Here is a 20,867-nt window from a genome sequence, read left to right as displayed (position 1 = left end):
ATAAATAAAAATGACTAGTGGAGCTCCAATGAGGCCTACCTGCAACTCCTAAGCCCTTCTGATCCAGGGTAGACCAACTTCTCTGGCAACCTGTTCAAAAAGGGATGTAACCAGAGTCCCCATTCAGCCAATTTACTTACACCAATCCAAAATCCATTGGTGAAGAACTATGAAGAAGACCTGCAACTACTAATAAGCTTTTGAGAAGATAAGCATGCCATTTGTTGTGGATTGACAGGGCTACACCTCAGCAAGAGTATGAAGTAGGGAGAAGCCCACAACCTAGAGAAGTCAGAGAAAACCCTAGAATAGTTGTCAGACTGAAAGAGTTGCCTCATCCATTGTGGATGGTAGAATGAATGGCTAAAAAGGGATGATGGTGAGTTTCAGACCAACTTGAGTTACATAGTAAGACTTGATCTCCAATAAGCAAATAAACAAACAAGGCATCACTCAATCTGAGTGATAAAAATAAGAGAACAGAGTTGTAGGCAGAGACTAGGGATTACAAGGCCAAGCTGAATGGAATAATTTAGTAACCTGAAGGTGTTTCAGAATGCCTATTGGTGGATGAGATTGCATTGCCATAATAAAACCCCCCAAGTCTCAATCGTTTATTTCATCATGCTCACACCAAGTCCAATGCAGTTCTTGTTCTGGTAATTCTGCAGGATGACTTTCCTCCAAAAGACGACTCTGAGATCCATTTTAACTTAGTCTAATGCTTTGAGGTCACCCTGTTGACATCTAGCTAGCAGAGTGAAAGATTTCATTTGCAATATACAGTGTAGAAGAAATGTATGGTAAAGCCATATTGGTTTTTGTTTTTGTCAGTTGTAGACTTGAACTTTAGGCCTGGGCACTGCCCCAGCCCTAGAGCTCTTCAGCTCAATGCTAGCACTCTACCACTTGAACCACAGCACCATTTCCAGTTTTCTGGTGGTTAAGTAGAGATAAGAGTCTGACAGACTTTTGTACCTGGGCTGGCTTTGAATGGTGGTTCTCAGATCTCAGCCTCCTAAGTAGCTAGGATTACAGGAATGAGCCACCAGCACCCAGCAATAAAGCCATATTCTTAAGAATTCTTCTAGATTAATAGATTGTATTTGATACAACAAATTACCATTATGTTAATAAAAACATTTATTCAAATATTTGAATAGACCAGTTTTGAAATAAAAGCAATGATGTGATTGCTAAATGTATTTAAGATATGATTGCTTACATTGGTTTATGTTGCAAATTCTAGTCAACCAAGACAAAAATCGGTAATTTCTTTCAAATTTAGGAAAACAAGCCCTCCCCTTCCCCGGTAACCACAAAAATTCCTTAGAGGAAATAACTAAATCATCACACAAAGTCTTTAGAACATTATATTTCATAAAAGACAATGATAAAAAAGTACAAACATTTCCATGAGAAGCAGAAAAAAACAAACACAAAAAATGAGAGTACAAGAGATCACTAGCATTTATTTCAGTGCATTTATGTAGAAGCCTTTTATATCAGATAAAGAAAATAAAACTTAAGTACACTTTCTCTTTGTGACAACACTATGATCATTTTGTTTCTCTCAACTGGCATACTTACAAATCCAAGGCAAGAATCTAGAGTGATACTTATCTATAAAATATATTAAGAGAATATTATGGAGGAAAGCAAAAATCAAATTAAAAAACCCCACAAAATCTGCTTTTCATTCAGAGACCCTCCTAAAGGATATTGTATTGGCTATTTTTCCACTTTGCTTTGGAATGGGTATCAGTATTTTAGCTGTGATGGGATGGTAAGTTTTTAACACATAGTCTGTATTTGTATAATATATTTAAAAAGGATTCTCAGTGAATCCTTTACAGAAAATAAAAATTTGAATTAAATTTAAATTTAAAAATGCTCATCAAATCTTACTTTAGGCAAAGAATTACATGACATTTTTTTCAGTGAATTAGATACAATTTTAACAGATGTGTGCCCATCTCCCCTTTCTTTTATGTGAACAGGGCTATAAATCATGACCTCTTTCCCTAGTGAAAGGCACTATATAATTTCCCAAGTGCCGTAGTGATTTTCTAATATTTCTTCGTACATGTAGGCTTCGTGATTTAAAAAAAATACAATAAGCAGAGAATGTCTTCATAATTTCAATGTTTCAACTTGCTTGACTTGCTTAGCATAAAATAATACTTCTAAATAGTCACATTTAGCATTGGACAGAGTGGACAATTAATATAGGATTTATTAATAAAATGACCCAACACTAAACAGAAGAGTGATTACATTTGCAATGTACTCACTCATCTTTAGGGAATAGATTTATTGTCACATAATGAAGGTAAGCTGCCACTTCATGGAAACATAAAGGTCAGTGTTCATAGCCAAAAATAATTTTAGTTCTTTACTTTAAAAAATTATGAAGTAGCCTTTACAGGATGGCATGCCAAATTCAAAGCTGTTAAAAGCAAAACATCTGCATACAACACCTAAAACAAATTAATGTCAGACTAAAACCCCCCAAATAAGGCAGATACTGAATTCCCTTGAAAGTATGAAATGTATGTCAAAAAGAAAAGACATTGGAAACTGGACAGCTATATATGAAAATGAGTAAAAAAATTTTGTTTTCCTGAGTAAAACTCAGAAACAGCACTAAGTCTCCCCACCATAAAACACTTCAGCATTGTCAGGTTAATTATGCTACTCTGCCCTGCTACCTTGTTAATTGTAAACAAAGATGTTAACACAGTCATTTTATTGTCTTACATTTCACCAAATTTAAAAGACTGCATTAGCTACAGAGACAGAAAATGAGTGGATAATATAGTTAAGTACAAATATTTGTACTTTTTGGAAGGCTTGATTGTTCTTTCTACTATTTTGACTATCACAAATAAAATGACAGAGAAATATTTTGGAAATATTTCTAATAAATTAATATGGAAAATTCTGTCAGATATAGTAACAAAGAAACTATCCATTTCCTTCAAGTATATGATTTTCAGTAATTTTATTATTTCATTTATGGTCATTTGTGTTACTAAAATTGGCATAGAAAATGGCCCTGGAAATTTAAATCTACAACCTGAGATACATAGCTGTATTTCCATTTTAGGTGAACAACCCACAGGCAAATTTTATTCAAACATTTCTCAAATGGAGGCATCTATCATTCTCCGTTGTTGTCAAAGACTTATTTTGTAGAATATATAAGATTTTAAGTTTGTGAAAATATTGTAAGACATTTTTTTAAAAATCCTTATAACTGGTCATTTTCAAAGTAAGAATGCTGTTTGAATTTTCAATGGAAAGCTTTGTTCAACCTTAAGGTAAATCTCCTCGGTATTAGGTAGTAAGACCTGCTTTTGCAAGTATCCCATTATCAGTGCATCTAGATAATTGATAATGTATTGTAAGGTAACTGTAGAGGGCCTGGGTTGAGTCTCCAGCACCGTGCGCAAGCGCGCGCACACATACATACAAACACACACATACACACATGCACAAAAGGTAATTCTATGACATTATACCGTAAGTGAAAAAAAATATAGTTTTTATGAAACTGGCTGACATTATAAGGGTCATTTTTAAAGGTGAAACTGTGCAAGACTGAGAATTAAGTTAAAATTTGTTTTTAATCTATGAGGCATTTATCTTCATAAAAATAGAACATTTAACATCTTATCTAATAGTATAATTCATCTGTATAAGTACTACTTAGGCTCTCTATAGCTCCTTCTTTAAAAAAAAAGGCTAATTAAAAAAAAATGAAAGTATTTTGTTTTGGCTCTTCTGACCTAGAAATAATAAAAGTGCTGTTCACTATGAAATTAAAAAAAAAATACAGTCTATAAACACACAAGTGTGGGAGCATTTTTGAGGCACAGAATCCCTGACACACCAGAGGTACATAACAGACATTAACATAAAGAGATCCTTTATATCATGTCACATCACAACATTTAAGATTTTCTTGGTAATACCATGCAATATGCATAAACAACATGGTTGTGATTCAGCTAAATCTGGTATAGGATTGCAAGCAAGAAAAAAAAAAAAAAGGTAATCCTGGTAGGAAGAAAAGCTGCTTGAGTTTCTTCTTTCCCTTTAAAGCCATCAAAAAGCTGTGAGTTCTTCCACGTGTGAGGCTGGAGGTGTAAAGCTGAAAACTAGTATAACAGTTTACTGTATTCACTGTCAATTACTGACAGTTCCTTCACTTGTACACAAAGGTTAACCTTCATTTAGGGACATGAATTTACAGTAATATGTTTTCCCCATGCAAATAAAAAAAAAAGTCTTATAAAAGTCCAAACAGAGGCATAACCAAGTACATGCAAAACTGCGACACATCTTATTTTTCAACAATTTAAACACAATTAATTTATATCACATATGTACAAAATATGTTTAAGTGGAAATAAAAGCATTCTCTGGAATTATAGATTCGAGTATAAAATTTTTCTTTTCATATAAGGAGCTCTCTCTTGTGATCTTCAGCACTGGCTTCAGGTTCTGCAGTGTTCCCCATGTCCTAGAGTGTGTCTCAACGTCGAGGGGACAAGTGGGAAAGGGGGGGCTTCACAGTGCCACACAGTGAACCTCAGGACTGCTGCCTCTTGCCATAGGCCATGCCCTGGCCTTGGCCGAGGGTACACTCCAAATCCATGACCCAGCACTGTAGTGTATCATGCCACGAGAGCTACTTTTTCTTTTTAATAGTCCTCGATTGGAGCTAACTCTGGCGTTAGGTTTACAGATATATTTGTATACAACCTATCAACCAGTATTTTTGGTGTATATAATAAATTGTTCAACCCGTCGATGTACTGACGCTCTTTAGAATACCTTAGTAATTTATACCTAAGTGTTAAGAGGAAAACAGAAACACATTAAAAAATTAATGCTGACTATGATCTAAGTTATCTTATAATTAAAACATGTGAAGTCCTTTACAATTTCAGATTCTCATTAATATTCTAAAATATACCTAAACTATGACTCTAAATTAACATTTTACTACTCAGAAATGCCATTTGAAAAAAAGTAACTTTTCGTGCTTATTGATTTATTTATTTAGTGCTGTCTTGGGGCTTGGGTGCTGTCCCTGAGCACTTATGCTCAAGGCTAGTGTTCTACCACTTGAGCCACAGCACTACTTCTGCCCTTTTGGCAGTTATTGGACATAAGACTCCAGGACTTTCCTCCTCTGGCTGGCTTCAAACTGCAATCCTCAAATCTCAATCTCTTAAGTAGCCAAAATTACAGATAAGCTACCAGGACCTAGCTCAATTTTGCATTCTTACCACTTAAGACATCCCTAAGAAACAAAAGTGTTTCATGTCAACGAAGTATTTTTAAAAAACTAGTTAATTAGGTTCATTAATATAACATGTGTGTGTCTGTATGAGATTGAATATAAGAAAGAGAATATCTTCAAAACAACACAAAGATGACTTCCTTCTCAAGAGTTAGAAAAAATCATATTAAGTGAAGTAAGCCAGACTCAAAGGAACATAGGCTCAATGGTTTCCCTCATTTGCCATAATCAGTAGAAACCTTGGACTCTTGCAGCAGAGATTTGCAATAGAGCTAAACCTAGATACATAAGGCCATATAGTATGATGCTAAATGAAAGGACCTCTAGGATATAGAAACAATGAGTGATTGTTGTCCTTAATGTACTATGTTATCTCTCATCTCTTTTGCTTTCCCTTGATTATCTCATATTGTTACAGTATTTCACTTTGTTATCTGATATATTGGATATATACGTATTTTGGATAGGAAAGGGGGGAAAACAAGATGAGGGCGGGGATGGGGGGAGGGAAATGGGGACCAAGACATGAGAAAGGGTATCAATGTATGTGAAGTAATGCACCTTCCATCTGGCAAATGTAATGTAATCCTTCCATTAATTACAATAAAAATTATATGAAAAAAAGCTGACTTCCTTCTATAAGCAATGTTCTCTGTGGTAGATGTTTTGTTGGGACACAGTCCCCCCTTTTTTTAACCTATTACATCCTGAACGGTTTGACACCCTTGTTCTCTGAGGACATTAAACTTACCGTCCTAAAAACTGGACTTCTCCTCGATGGTGATGAGGAATGGACTTGTATTTTCCTAAGTCCCCCTCTGGTCTGGTGACATTATATCCCGCATAATGGACTCTACGACACAGATATAGAATGGATAAATGTGTCAACTTCCAGCGTCAAAACATACATGCTGCCAATGAGTTGAGGTGTTCCTCATGAAAGGAAAGGAATAAACAGGCAGTAAGAATCTCAAAATTTTTCTGTCCTGAAGAATTCTTTCTTGGAGTAGGCAAATACAATTTAATACACAGAAATGAAATATCCAAGCCGGGCATAATGGCTCATGCCTGTAATCCTAGCTACTAAGGAGACTGAGATCTGAGGATTTCGGTTCAAAGCTAGCCCAGGAACTAAAGAATGTGAGACTCCTATCTCCAGTTAACAACCAGAAAATGGGAAGTAGGGCTGTGGCTCCAGGGGTAGGGTGGTATTGAGAAGTGAAAGGGTAGGGTGGTATTGAGAAGTGAAGAACTCTGGGACAGCACCCAAGCCCAGAATTCAAGCCCCATAATCCACAAAAAAGAAAGAAAGAAAGAAAGAAAGAAAGAAAGAGAGAGAGAGAGAGAGAGAGAGAGAGAGAGAGAGAGAGAGAGGAAGAAGAAGAAGAAGAAGAAGAAGAAGAAGAAGAAGAAGAAGAAGAAGAAGAAGAAGAGGAGGAGGAGGAGGAGGAGGAGGAGGAGGAGGAGGAGGAGGAACAGGGGGAGGAGGAGGGGGAGAGGAGGGGGGGGAGAAGAAGAAATGAAATATACACATCCTACAAGTAAACAATCCTGAATGTAAACATACCTGTTCCAAAGATCATCATCTTCTCCTCCCCATCCCCAGAAAGCATTGGGGAAGCCATTGATCTTCCTGAACTGTTCCACAGTCAGCCCACTGACACCACCAAAAAACTCCTTATAGGGAAGACTGAAAAAGAAAGCAGGACACTGCATTCTAAAAATGAAATCCTAACAGTCTTCCACAGATCAAACTTTTGGTTTTTCACGTGCTTGGCAAAATATAACCCTATTCTCCAAAGAAACCACTGGAATAATTAACTAGAATTCTGGAAAAGGTGAACCAAGAAATGAAAACATGGGGCTGGGAGTCTGGCCTAGTGGTTAAAGTGCTTGCCTAGCATGCACGAAGGCCCGGGTTCGATTCCTTGGTACCACATACATAGAAAATAAGCCAGAACTGGTGCTGAGGCTCAAGTGGTAGAGCTCTAACTTTGAGAAAGTCCAAGGACAATGCTCAGGCCCTGAGCTCAAGCCCAGGACTGTCAAAAAAAAAAAAGAAAGAAAAACATTTTTATATGTATAGTGCAATAAGCACTATAATTAATTTGGTAAAGGAATAACATTATTAAAAAGTAACTGAATTAATGCATAGTGTGTTATGTAGAGCAAGATAAACAGAAATTAGAAAATACAACTCTAGCATTTATATACACTTCAAAATAACTAGCTGAATTGTGTTCACAAAATCCTCGTAGGTATTTACAAATATATTTAAGTAGTGATATTTGGAGGGAATAACTATTTTTTTAAAATTTGGATTTTGTTTTCCCTACCCTTTCCTTATGTGTATCCCAAGTAACTGGTCAAACCATGCAATATTTCTGAGTTACATGGTTAATACTCTGAATTGGACTGGCTTTCTGATGTTAAGGTGGCTCTCCTAGACCTGCAGTCCCAAGTCAACTAGAATGATGGCAAATGTGCTTCTCCACAATGGTAATGCTGAAGACATCAGGACAGTGCATGGCACCGCAGAGGAAAAAGGATCATGGACAGCAAAGAAAATTAAGACAAGAGCAATCTGCCCAGCTCTAGGACAATTCTGTCCTGGGTCGGGGGTTTGGGGGGCAAGGAAGGATTTAATATCTTGTGAAGGACTTAACACACTCGGTATGAAGGAAAACACTCTTTTCCAGGATCTTGTATGGCACACCAAATCAGACAAAGCAGCTCTCACATGGAGCCAGAGCACTCCGGGAAAGTGCAGCCCTGCATCTCGGGGCAAAGATATTCCAGGAGAGTGCCAGCAACACTCACCCTAAAGACAGCCATATTGTCTCAGGATACCCCACAAAGTTCATGCTTGAAAGCTTGGGATTCTAGTAATAATGCCGAGGGGGGGTTACGGAAGGTCAGTAAGTGTCCTTCACAGAGGCTTATCTCCCACACTACCAGACTATTTGTCCCCATGTCAATGGAAACACATGACATTATTGTTTGCAAAAATAGCATAACTCTGGTAAAGCATTTGTGTAGCAGATGATAAACCCTGGTTTCCATCCCTAGCACTGGAAGAGAAAGATACAAACAGTAATGTGAAGTGTGTTTCCCAACAAGTATAAATCAGCAAGCCCATATCAGCTCTTCCCACTGTTTTAAGTGGAAACAACTAACTGCATTATGTAAATAATGAAAAGAGACTTGGCTCAATGAAGTTACCACAGATAAAGGTTAAAAAGTAAGTCAAATTTTGTAATGATTACCTGATCTTGTCCACAGCAGAAAAGAAAGTAAATCTGGGTGGCCAATCTGGGGTCACACTATGAATCGGAGTGGGCAGCAACTTTTCAGGAGGCTTCATCCCCTGACTGGGCAGAACACTGTCCTGCTCATGCTGAGACCAGCAGGCTACCTGACCAGCAGGCTGCCTCTCCTCCTCTGCTGCCTTCTAAATTCTAGACAAGATGTTCTACCAACTCTGGGACTGGTCCAACGGACATGAATGACTGTCATTAGAAATTGCTTTTGAAGTATAACATTACTTTAGTATTCTTAATTTACACAACTTTCTAAATTTTTTTTTGCTAAGAGCCATTTAACACTGGATCGAATTTGAGTTCATTAATCTGACCAAAATTCAGTGTCCAGAAGTTCTAAAACACAACCCCAGGTTTCTAAATTCCAAAAATAAAAAAAATCCCAATGGCCCCCAACTAAGGCAACCCCCCGACTCAGATGATCAGATGAAGAACAACAGGAAAAGAACTTTCTCAAACCAAACCAAAACCCCACATAATCTTTGGATGCCAATTCATCTGTTCTTGTCATTGAGAATCTGTGCTCCACCCTGCTCTGCTGCTCAGAGGCTACCAAAACTGTGAGGTAAGTCAGTGAAAACTGTGATCTCTTTCCCAGCTTAGACTTCTTGTGCTCATTGTCAACTTCAGTTATCCTCACAGCTGTTTAACTACTTACATATTAAGACATATCAAGTAAAACAATGAGCAGATGTGTCGGGAGCAAGAGTGGAAACAAACTGTACTTTGATTTGCATCAGATAATTGCTTGATTGTCTTATTGTTTTTTGGCCTTCTCCTGTTCAATTGATCTGAGATTTACCATATGAATGTAACCCTCAACAGCTCCCTGATTAACGATCTGGATGTAACACCTGGGAGGGCCCTGGTCTCGGGAGGGGATAAAAACTTTGTGTGAAGAATAAACGGCGCGGCAGTTTTTGCTTGGGCTGCAGACCTCCTGGACCCGATGTGTTTGTCTCTCTTCTAATTTTTCCAGTCCCTGCCCCTTATTTCAGGAACCCCAATTTGCTGCCGGGAGGCCCCGGCATCTGGCGCCCGAACAGGGACCCTGAAAATCTGGGACGAAGGTGAAGGACCCCTCCCTGTGGTGAGTAACACATCGTAGGACTATTAAGAGAGTATAGTCAGAAGTAATAATTATGGGTCAAGCTAATAGCCATGAGTTATTTCTACCGATCTTAACAGGCCTATTTGAAGCCCACGGAACGTGGGTGGAAGAGGGGGTGCTTCAGAGCTTCCTACAGTTTCTCGAGGAGGCATGCCCGAGGTCTGTAGAGGAGGCATTCCAAAAAGCCTGGCAGCGGATAGGAAAAAGAATTCAAGATTATTATGAGGTATATGGCCCCGAAAAGACCCCAATAGAGGCTACTACTGTATGGAATTTAGTAAGTAAATACATAGATCCTCTACATGAAGATGCTGAATTAAATCTTGAATTAAGGGAACTTTATGAGTTAAAGGACCCTTCTGAAGAACCTGAGGCTGAGCCATATGCCGCAGCCCAAGAGAGTCTAAGTGAGATCTTGCAAACGGAACAACAACCAGTAGATATTGAGTATCAGAATTCAGGTTTGAATACCAAGGAGGAAAGTTATGATGAGTCAATGGAGGGCCGAATGGCTACGATGGAGAAGAAGTTAGAAGAAATCCTACATTTTCTATCGAAAATGGGGACAGAGCAGAGAGCCCCCTCAGAAGTAGGAAAGAAATATGACCCTCAGGCCACTATGGTGTCTGATTCTAAACCTTACCCCTCACACCCACCGCCTCCGGCTGCAGCCTTACGGCCTCAATCCCTTTCTCAACCTTTAGGCAAGCCTAAAGGCCCTAGCAACAAGTCCCTTTTAACAGGCACTACAACCAGGCACAGTGCATCGCAATTAAACCTGACTCAGGCTGCTAGAGAGAGGGAAGGTATTTCAGGGCCTCGATGCTTCCCTAGTTTAGTTGATCATGATGAACAAGTATACCATCAACCTGTTCCTGTTAAACTATTACAGGATTTAAAAAATGCCTGCTCCCAATATGGGCCAACTGCCCCTTTTACTCAAGCAATATTGGAGGCCGCGTGTGCTGGTATTGCATGCCCAAATGACTGGAAGCGGCTTGCCAGAGCATGCCTTAGTGCGGGAGAGTACTTATTATGGGAGACAGAGTTCACTGCACAGTGTCGGGCTAAAATTGAAACAAATAGGTCTAAGAACCTGCCTTACACTGTTGATCAGTTGTTAGGAGAGGGAACCTATAAAAACACCAAAGATCAATTGGGTTATGCAAAGGAGGCCTATTTACAAATAAATGCTGCGGCGAGAGAGGCTTGGAAAAAGTTACGCAATTCCAATCGTACAAAAAATCTAGTAGAAGTTAAACAAGGACCAAATGAGCCTTATTTAGAATTTTTGTCTCGATTAATGGAGACTGCAGACCGCCTAGTACAAGATGAGAATGCAAGGGAGATTATAGTTAGACACATAGCCTATGAAAATGCCAACGCCGCCTGTCAGGCAGCTATCAGACCCCATAGGAATAAGGGAGGAATCACGGACTTTATTTCACTGTGTGCTGATATTGGACCCTCCCATGTACAAGGCCTTACTTTAGCCGCCGCTCCTCAAGGAAAGACTGTTACTGAGTCTCTAAAATACAGAGGTCAGCGGCATTCTCGGGCTGCTAGACCCCCAGGGCGTTGCTTCTCTTGTGGACAAATAGGACATTGGATGACGCAATGCCCATGCCAGGCCAGGCAAAAGAGAGAAAAATCACCTGGCACATGTCCACGCTGTGGTAAAGGGAAGCACTGGGCTAAAGATTGCAGGTCAAGAACAGATCGCAATGGCCGCCCGCTTTCGGGAAACTGGAGGAGGGGCCAGCCCCTGGCCCCGCAAAACCATGGGGCAGTCCCTCCCTCTTCTCGGCCACAAGTGCATCTTCTAACAACCCCCCAAGATCAGTCTCCGGCCTCCTCCGTGCCACCCCAGGAAGTGCAGGATTGGACCTCTGTTCCTCCACCTGCTCAGTATTGACCCCAGAGATGGGGACACAAGCTCTCCCCACGGGGGTCTTCGGCCCCCTTCCCCCGGGAGTGGCTGGATTGCTGTTAGGGCGAAGTAGCTCAGCCCTTAAAGGGATACAGATTACACCTGGCAAAATTGACCAGGATTTTACTGGAGAAATCAAAGTTATGGCCTCTGCCCCGAAACACGTGGTATCGATCCCAGCCGGTCAAAAATTAGCACAATTAATACTTGTGCCTTTACCTCCCGGGGAGACTGCTAATTCCCCATGTGGACAGAGAGGATTTAGATCTTCTGATATCTATTGGGTACAAAGCATAAAACAAGAGAGGCCTGAGATGACTATATTTATACAAGAAAAGCCCTTTAAAGGAATATTAGACACTGGAGCAGATGTGTCTGTGATATCTAAAAAACATTGGCCAGCCCAATGGCCCCTGACAACCTCTATGACTTCCCTACAGGGGGTTGGGCAAGCAACTGACCCACAGCAGAGCAGTGCGATCCTTGTTTGGAGAGATGAGGAAGGGCACTCTGGTCATTTTCAGCCATTTGTCTTGGATCATCTGCCAATTAATTTATGGGGTCGTGATATCATGGAAAAAATGGGAGTGTATATGTTTAGTCCTAGTGCTGCGGTCACTAAGCAGTTACTTGATCAAGGCCTCCTCCCCTTTAGGGGACTAGGCCGAGCAGCACAGGGGGAGCTAGAGCCACTCCAACCCCAGTCTCACCCTACGAGACAAGGATTGGGGTATCCCTTGACGGGAGCTGTCGTTTGCCCTCCCCCTCATGCTGATCCCATAAATTGGCTCTCTGAACGACCGGTATGGGTTGAACAGTGGCCTCTTTCACTAGAAAAGATCATTGCAGTACAGCAGCTGGTACAGGAGCAGCTGGATTTGGGGCATGTGGCCCCTTCTAACTCTCCATGGAATTCTCCAATTTTTGTTATAAAGAAAAAGTCAGGTAAATGGAGGCTGTTACAGGATTTGAGAAAAATAAATGCCACAATGGAACTGATGGGGGCCCTACAGCCTGGCTTGCCTTCACCCATGGCAATCCCAAAGGATACTTATAAGATTATTATAGATTTGAAGGATTGTTTCTATACTATACCCCTGGCGCCTCAAGACTGTAAGCGCTTTGCCTTCAGTGTCCCCTCTGTTAATTTTAAAGAACCCATGAAGCGATATCACTGGCTTGTGCTCCCACAGGGCATGGCAAATAGCCCAACTTTATGTCAAAGTTTTGTGGCTAGAGCCATTTCTTCCACTCGTGAAAAATTTTCTTCTGTTTATATTGTTCATTATATGGATGACATCTTGTTGGCTTGTTCTGACCCTATCGTCGTACGACAAGCCTTTGGACAACTAAAGCAGGATCTGAGCCTCTTTGGCCTTGTAATAGCAGCTGAAAAGGTTCAGGAACACCCGCCTTTTACATATCTAGGCCATATATTAGGCCCACACTATTTTAAAAGCCAAAAAATACAATTAAAAACTTCACACTTAAGAACTCTTCATGATTTTCAGCAATTCTTAGGAGATATAAATTGGCTTCGGCCTTATCTAAAGCTCTCCACAGGAGAGTTAAAACCCCTCTTTGATCTCTTAAAAGGAGATACCAACCCTACATCCTTGCGCGAATTAAATCCTGACGCCAGGAGGGCCATCCAAATTGTAGAAAAGGCAATTTCCCAGCAACAAATGACCTATTGTGACTATTCTAAACCCTGGGGAGTTTACATTTTAGCTACTTCTCACTCCCCAACTGCTGTATTGTGGCAGGATGGCCCACTTTTATGGCTTTATCTACCATCAACACCCGGCAAAGTGCTGACCCCCTACTACGAATTGGTAGCTAATCTGATACACATGTGCCGAGTGGATTCCCGTAAATATTTAGGTCAGGAACCTCATTTTATCTGTGTCCCATATAATTTACAACAACAAGATTGGCTATTCGCCCATTGCGATCCTTGGGCCATTGCTTGGGCCAATTATACGGGAAAAATTTTGCATCACTACCCGTCTAACAAACTTCTCCAATTTGCTGCGTGTCATACGTTTCTATTTCCTTCCATAGTACAGGCCTCGCCTTTATCTTCTGCCGCTTTGGTATTTACAGATGGATCCTCAAATGGAACGGCTGCTTTGACCATTAATGGGAAAACTCAATCTTGGGTTACAGGTTTTTCCTCCGCCCAAGAGGTGGAGTTAGAGGCTGTTTTACAGGCACTCGTCCTGTTACAAGACGAGCCCTTTAACTTATACTCAGACAGTCAATATGTAATTCGTGCTCTTCAAGTCATAGAAACTGTTCCCTTTATTGGAACTACTAACTCCAATATTCAGACCCAATTTCGCCAAATACAAACTTTGCTTTGTTCTCGCAACCACCCCTGTTTTTTTGGCTTTGTTCGAGCTCACACTAATCTTCCTGGCCCTTTAAGTGAAGGCAATGCGGTCACTGACTCTGCCACCAGAGTTTACTTAACTCAGGTTGAACTTGCTAAGCAGTCACATGCCATCCACCATCAAAACAGTCGAGCCTTGCGCCGACAGTTCAAATTATCTAGGGAAGCATCGAGGCAAATAGTTAAGACTTGCTCCAACTGTGTCCCTTTTTCACCAGCCCCCCATTTAGGTATAAATCCACGAGGACTGCTTTCTAATCACATTTGGCAGATGGATGTCACGCATGTTCCATCATTTGGCCGATTAAAATATGTTCATGTTACTGTAGATACTTATTCTAATTTTATCTTGGCCACCCCCCTTGCTGGGGAAGCCACTAAACATTGTATTTCTCACTGCATTCGATGCTTTGCTGTGATGGGGATTCCCTCGCAAATAAAAACAGATAATGGCCCTGGCTATGCAAGCCGAGCATTTCAATCCTTCTGCCGTTCCTATAATATCACTCATATTACAGGCATTCCTTACAATCCTCAAGGTCAAGGCATCGTGGAGAGAGCTAATGGATTATTAAAACATCAAATTGCTAAAATACAGAAAGGGGAGTCGTATCCCGCTACCCCTGTGAATATACTTAATCATGCTTTATTTGTTTTAAATTTTTTGAATTTGGATTCAAATAATTTATCTGCTGCTCAGCGATTCTGGGAAAAAAGAGAGCAGCGTGCTTTTGCCTTAGTAAAGTGGAAGGATCCCCTAACTGGTGCTTGGCATGGACCCGATCCTGTTCTAACCTGGGGTCGAGGGCATGTATGTGTTTTTTCACAAGGAGAAAATGACGCCCGCTGGCTGCCTGAACGCTGCGTTCGGATCGTGGAGAGTGACAGTGGCCATCCAAGCAGCGACTCACTGGGCCTACACCCCCAACCCTCCAGTGGTGCATCCTGCGACGTGGAAAGAACCTGAGTTATTTGTGCATGTCTATTGGGACTGCTACTGATCCACTTGTTCCACACATTCATATGAGCTGTGTTTCTCCTCCTTTTACTATTATGTAGGGACCTTTTAACATATTCATTGACTCTACACAATTTAATATGTGACATTATTTTGTCTTTACCAGCCCTCTTCTTAATAACCTTTTTTGTAAAAGATGCCCAGGTGAAAAGCAAAGGCCTCCAGAGGTAAGTAGAAGTCGGCCGACCCCCTGTATGTCTGTGTTTTGTTTTATTTTTTTATTCTATTTTATTTTATTTTTTTTTTTTAAAAAAAAAAAAAAAAAAAAAGAGGGGTGCACTGTGGGCCTAAAATAGAGGCCTGGGTGGTCAAGGGACGCCTTGACCCCCCTTCCCCTTCTGAGTTTCTTGTCAATATCAAAGCATACCTGAGAGTCCCACCAGCAAGACATGTCTAAATCTAAAAATAGCTGTTAAGTGTATCTGATTGAGTCCAATTTTCTTGTTATATGTCAATGTCTGATTATTTAAAAGTCTCCGCTTCTCTGTCTTGTTCATGTTACATATTTTTCTTTGTCCAGTTTTTGTCTTTAAAATTGGTACCATTTCTAAGTGTGGGTCCTTATGGTTTTTCTGTGCGTACTCAAGCACACATCCTTGTTATTTATTTGAACATTTCTGGGCCTAGCATGGCCGCTCCCCCATGTCTGCAGTTGTAACAAGCCCTGGAAAAATAAATTCCAGCTAAGTTGCCTTGCAAAAAGTTTTGTTTCGAACCTGGTTCTCACCTGTAAGAGTAAAATTGGCAAAACTCTCTTGACACAAACTTCCGGAAATTGAACGGCCGATATTAATTTTGCGCGCTTTATGATCTTTGAGTATGAATGTGTGTGAATGAGTGAGTGAACATGTTCAAGGTTAAATTGTCAGCATGCTGAAAAAAAAAAAAAAAAAAAAAAAAAGGATAAATTTATACTTAAACACAAAGACAATTGGGTAAATCTAAGCTTAAAACTTCAAGAAAAATATTAGGTTTGGATGTTTTACAATGTCTCAAAGAATTATTGTGTTGTCTTAAAGAAAAACTGGTAAATATTTTTCTAGATCCTGAAATCTGCATTTTATTGCAGGGCATACAGCTGTTTACATTGTAAACATTGTGTCCTGTTCAGCTCAGAGGTGTTAGGGAATTTGGGATTTATTACTTTAAGTTAAAGTTTGGAAACATGTATTAGAGATTTAAATGTAAAATTGTTCATTAACGTCAGAAACTTTGCCTGTCCTTTCTTGCAAACTGACACTAGAAATCTGATGGTAAAATGTGGATAATGTGATTAGTATTTTAAAGGAATGTTTAAAAAAAAAAAAAAAAAAAAAAAAGGAAGAAAACTAAGTCCAGTCTTGGACTTTTGGTGCACTGATGTCTATAGTTCTTGCATTAGGGAAAAACTGTTATTTGAGTTTAAACTGTCGTTGGAGTTTTAGACAGTAATCTAAACTGCATAAGAGCCCCTTTTTTCTAAAAGGCAAGAGGAGTGCCTTGGGCCCTAGGGGGCCTGAGGGCAGGAGCTCTTTGTGCCCTCAAAGGTTTTTCAATTGCAAATAAAGGCTAAGGTGTTAATTGTTTAAGCCAGTATCAGTAAAAGTTATTAAGAACATTGGAAATGGGTTTCTAAACAATATTTGAAAGTGAAGTTGTCTTATATGTTTTAAGAAAGAGAGAAAAGGAAAATCAGGACTACCAAAGTATTTGCTTAATTGCTATTTCAGCTTGCTCTTGTAACTTCCAGCTAGCCCATTGGAGAAGAACAGCAATCCTTATTCAGATGTAACTTTGGCCTTTTCCAGGTTCTAGGTAAGCTCATGCTTAGAGACTATTTCTGTGTCTACCACCTTGTTGCTCTAATTGGAGATACATGGCCGTTCGTAGGACTCACTGATCTGAAAACTGCAGTTTTGAGCCAACCCCGGGCAAAGCAAAGTCCCTGTGAGATTGTGGTGTCTAATCTGGCAGCAGAGTGCTATTAAGGCAGAGTTGCTTTGGAGCTTGAAGCCGCAGAGTGCTAGCTCTGAGCTGAACAGCTGGGGGACAGCACTCAAGCACCAAGCTCAGGACTCACAGTGGCAGGGTGCTAGCCTTGAGCTGGAGAGCTGAGGGACAGTGCCCAAGCCCTGAGTTCAAGTCCAGCAACTAAGCAAGTGAATTGCCAATGGGACATTTATCCCTGTGTGGGGAAACTCTACTGGGACACGACGCAGAAAGCCTCTGCTTGGATGGCAGAGATGGTGTCAGATCTTAGTCACTTGTGCTTGGCCGATCAAATTAATCAGAGCCGGGAGGTCATAGAATAGTTTGTAAGCATGCCTTACTAATGCCCGTGCCTTTCATAACTGGGCAGGAACTTGTCAATCTTCTGTGATAGTGGATAGTTTAAAGCCCTAATTGAGCAAAATTTTTATTTATTTATTTATTTATTTATTTTTGACACCAGCCACAAATTCAGGAAAAGTTTGTGGATCTGAGACTTGTGTCTCTATTAATCTGTTTAGATCTGACAACTGAAGCATTGTTAAGGTTGCAGAAATTTAGTTCCCCAGACAATCAAGAAAAGGCTTTTACAAATGGGTGCTATGTAACTACACTATTGTAGCCAAAGATGGTTTGTGCAGTTGTTAAATGTCAAATATGATCTCTAGTTTGGAGTAAATTATTATTCCTGATATCTAATCCTTGCAATCCCTAATAAACAGGCTAGGCTTTTTAAGGTCCCTGGTCAAGCACAGAGACAACGCCCCTGAGTCAGCTTGAAGAAGTCACAGAAGCCGAATCTCCGCCCATCTATCCCCTTTAGATGAAGGGACCAGTCATTTTTGGAAAGTGAGACAGGATAATGAGATATTAGAGATAGTGAAAAGAATAGAAATTGCACTTGTGTTTCTTTTAAAAATAAAGACGGGGGATATGTCGGGAGCAAGAGTGGAAACAAACTGTACTTTGATTTGCATCAGATAATTGCTTGATTGTCTTATTGTTTTTTGGCCTTCTCCTGTTCAGTTGATCTGAGATTTACCATATGAATGTAACCCTCAACAGCTCCCTGATTAACGATCTGGATGTAACACCTGGGAGGGCCCTGGTCTCGGGAGGGGATAAAAACTTTGTGTGAAGAATAAACGGCGCGGCAGTTTTTGCTTGGGCTGCAGACCTCCTGGACCCGATGTGTTTGTCTCTCTTCTAATTTTTCCAGTCCCTGCCCCTTATTTCAGGAACCCCAATTTGCTGCCGGGAGGCCCCGGCACAGATGTGTTTCTTATAATTATAGAGAAGGCTAAGAGTGCACAGTTTAAGAAGACATACTGCAGAAGAAAGTCTTTCATGACCCCACACCACCTCTAGGGCAATAAGAAATAAAGCCAGCATAGATGACATGGGTACCAAGTTATATTATGGTCCCACAGAGCAGCCATACAGCTGGACAATATCATTTCAATGAAAAAGAACCCAAACGTCACAAGTACAAGTGACCAGAAAAGCTTCACAGGGTGAGAACCTAATTTTAAATTACACATGTGTTTGCAGAAACTAGGGTCCTCTCTACCATAACACACTCCAAACTCTTTGAACTACAAAGTACACAGATGGATGACCATGCCTTAGCTCCCAATGGAGGTAGACTGGAATTGAAAAAAAAAATAGACTGGAGATATTCTTTAGGATCCTGAGCTCTCTTAGATATTTAGGCTCATAATGCTGTTTCTGGTATCAGAAATAATGTGTACCACTTACATATACATGTATTTATCCAGCTTTGCTGCAAAGTGACGTGGCATCTCTCCACATCCATAATAGTTCCGGTCATTTTCAGGCAGATGATCCACATCATGGAAGATCACACAGTCCCAGACACTGTCTTTCATGGCCTCTTTGAAGCCCACATTGAAGAGCATGGCGCGATTAAAAGGTTGTGTGCCGGTCTTCACAGAAGCAAATACAGAAAGGAAAATAGAAACGCACTTAGGCTCTCTCCACCTTACAGTTTCCAATTTGCCCAGTCAGCAAAGAACAATCATACCTCAATCAGATCAAAGAAAAATTATACCTCAATCAAACAAGTCAGGATTTTCAATTACATAGAGGAAACATTCTGAAAGATGTGCCATTAGATGATTTGCCATTAGATGATACATGACTATTACAGAGTATACATATATAAACTAAGACAGCTAGGATGGCAGTAGGTAATAGAACTTTCTGGGAATGCCATTATGTGATACATAATGCTGTACTACTTGATCTCTGCATAATGCTGTATTTTGGTAATGGAGCACTAGTTAAGTAAGTAGGTAACTTATTATCTTGGCTACTGATACACTGATAACACTATATAAAATAGAATTTGTATTTCTGCTTTATTGCAAATATACCAACTTATAAATTATAACAAAGAAAAGGTAAAATAAAAAATGCTACATTTAAAATGACATTAAAATAAAGTTCTTTATATCATCAGATTGAAAAATAGAGGCCGGGAAGTAGCTCAGTGATCGAGTAGTTCCCGGCCATGTATGAGGCCCCGGGTTCCACTTCTTCTAACATTACCAAGGGAAAACTAAAAACGACACAACAGATCATGACCCCTCTATTACATAATGAAGCCAGAGAAGTCTAACTTTCTATTATTAATGTTTATAACAGGCATTAAGAACATTTAAAAGACAACTGGAACTCAACACACAAATCATGCTTACTTTACATTATCATCATTTTTCTTTAGTAGGGAAACTGTACAGGCAAACAGCTCCTATGTTTACTCTTTCTTTCTTTTCCTTCCTTCCTTCCTTCCTTCCTTCCTTCCTTCCTTCCTTCCTTCCTTTCTTTCTTTCTTTCTTTCTTTCTTTCTTTCTTTCTTTTTTTCTTTCTTTTTTGTGGATCCTGGGGCTTGAACTTGGCTTGGGCACCGTCCCTGAGCTCTTCAGCTCAAAGCTACCGACCTACTCTTGAGCCAAGCCCCACTTCCTGTTTTCTAGAGGTTAATTCGAGATAAGAGTTTCAGGTTCTTCTGTGTCCGGGCCGGCTTTGAACCCTGTTCCTCAGATCTCAGCCTCCTGAGTAGCTAGGAGTACAGGTGTAAGCCATCATGCCTGGCTTCCTTTTCTTTCCCTTCCTTCCTTCCTTCCTTCCTTCCTTCCTTCCTTCCTTCTTTCCTTCCTTCCTTCCTTTCTCTCATTTTATGCTACTAGACTTTATTGTCTTTATCAGGAGTACTTTTACTTTTTACACAAAACCCAAATCCCCACATTGCAAGCATTTTCCTTCATTTATAGGAAAGAATATCAAAGTGCACCAGCAATTTAAAACAAAAATTTATTCTACTTCTAAAGAAAATCATGGAGCACTTACCAATGCCTTAGCAACATTCTCAAAATCATTTCCTATATGCACATACGTGGTCAAAGGGAATGAGGATAAGCTGTAGTATCACTACAGTACTACCTAAGGAGTGAAGTCTTACATGTAATTTGAAGTCACAGAAATCATTTTATTTCTTACAGCCTCTTCTTCACCAGTGAAACAGAATATAAAATGAAAGGGAGATCAATTATAACATTATTACTGGTATCTCAAAATAAGCTTGACTTTTCTTTAAGGTCTTAAAATTTGTTTTAAATAAAAAAAGAACAGTAAGCTCTAACAATGTAAACTCTAGTAGAGTAAGTTTTAAATATTACAATAAAACTATACTGGGAGACTAGTGCTAGGCAGTGGATGTGGTGGTTTAATTCTTCAACGTCCATTATACGAAACCAGTAGACAATCCCGAAAAATTAACAAGGCAAGA

The 20,867-nt window shown here is 40.0% G+C and overlaps 1 protein-coding gene across 1 annotated transcript in view; it reads right to left on the bottom strand.

Moving 5' to 3' along the window:
• Positions 1–1,452: 1,452 nt before the first annotated feature.
• Positions 1,453–20,867, bottom strand: part of B4galt6 (beta-1,4-galactosyltransferase 6) — a 70,019-nt gene continuing 50,604 nt past the window's right edge. Inside the window, exons 6-9 of the mRNA XM_090353289.1 lie at positions 18,815–19,002; positions 6,882–7,004; positions 6,066–6,167; positions 1,453–4,857 (exon numbers count right to left, since the gene is read on the bottom strand). Of these exons, the coding sequence (XP_090209415.1) occupies positions 4,710–4,857; positions 6,066–6,167; positions 6,882–7,004; positions 18,815–19,002 (561 nt within the window). The 3' untranslated portion in view covers positions 1,453–4,709. The remainder of the gene's footprint in view (positions 4,858–6,065; positions 6,168–6,881; positions 7,005–18,814; positions 19,003–20,867) is intronic.

The sequence above is a fragment of the Megascapheus bottae genome, chromosome 19, assembly GCF_031878675.1.
Source record: "Megascapheus bottae isolate mThoBot1 chromosome 19, mThoBot2.hap1, whole genome shotgun sequence".
Lineage (NCBI taxonomy): Eukaryota > Metazoa > Chordata > Mammalia > Rodentia > Geomyidae > Megascapheus > Megascapheus bottae.
The sequence above is the reverse complement of the archived record's forward strand: the minus strand, read 5'-3'. Positions and strand labels throughout refer to the sequence as shown.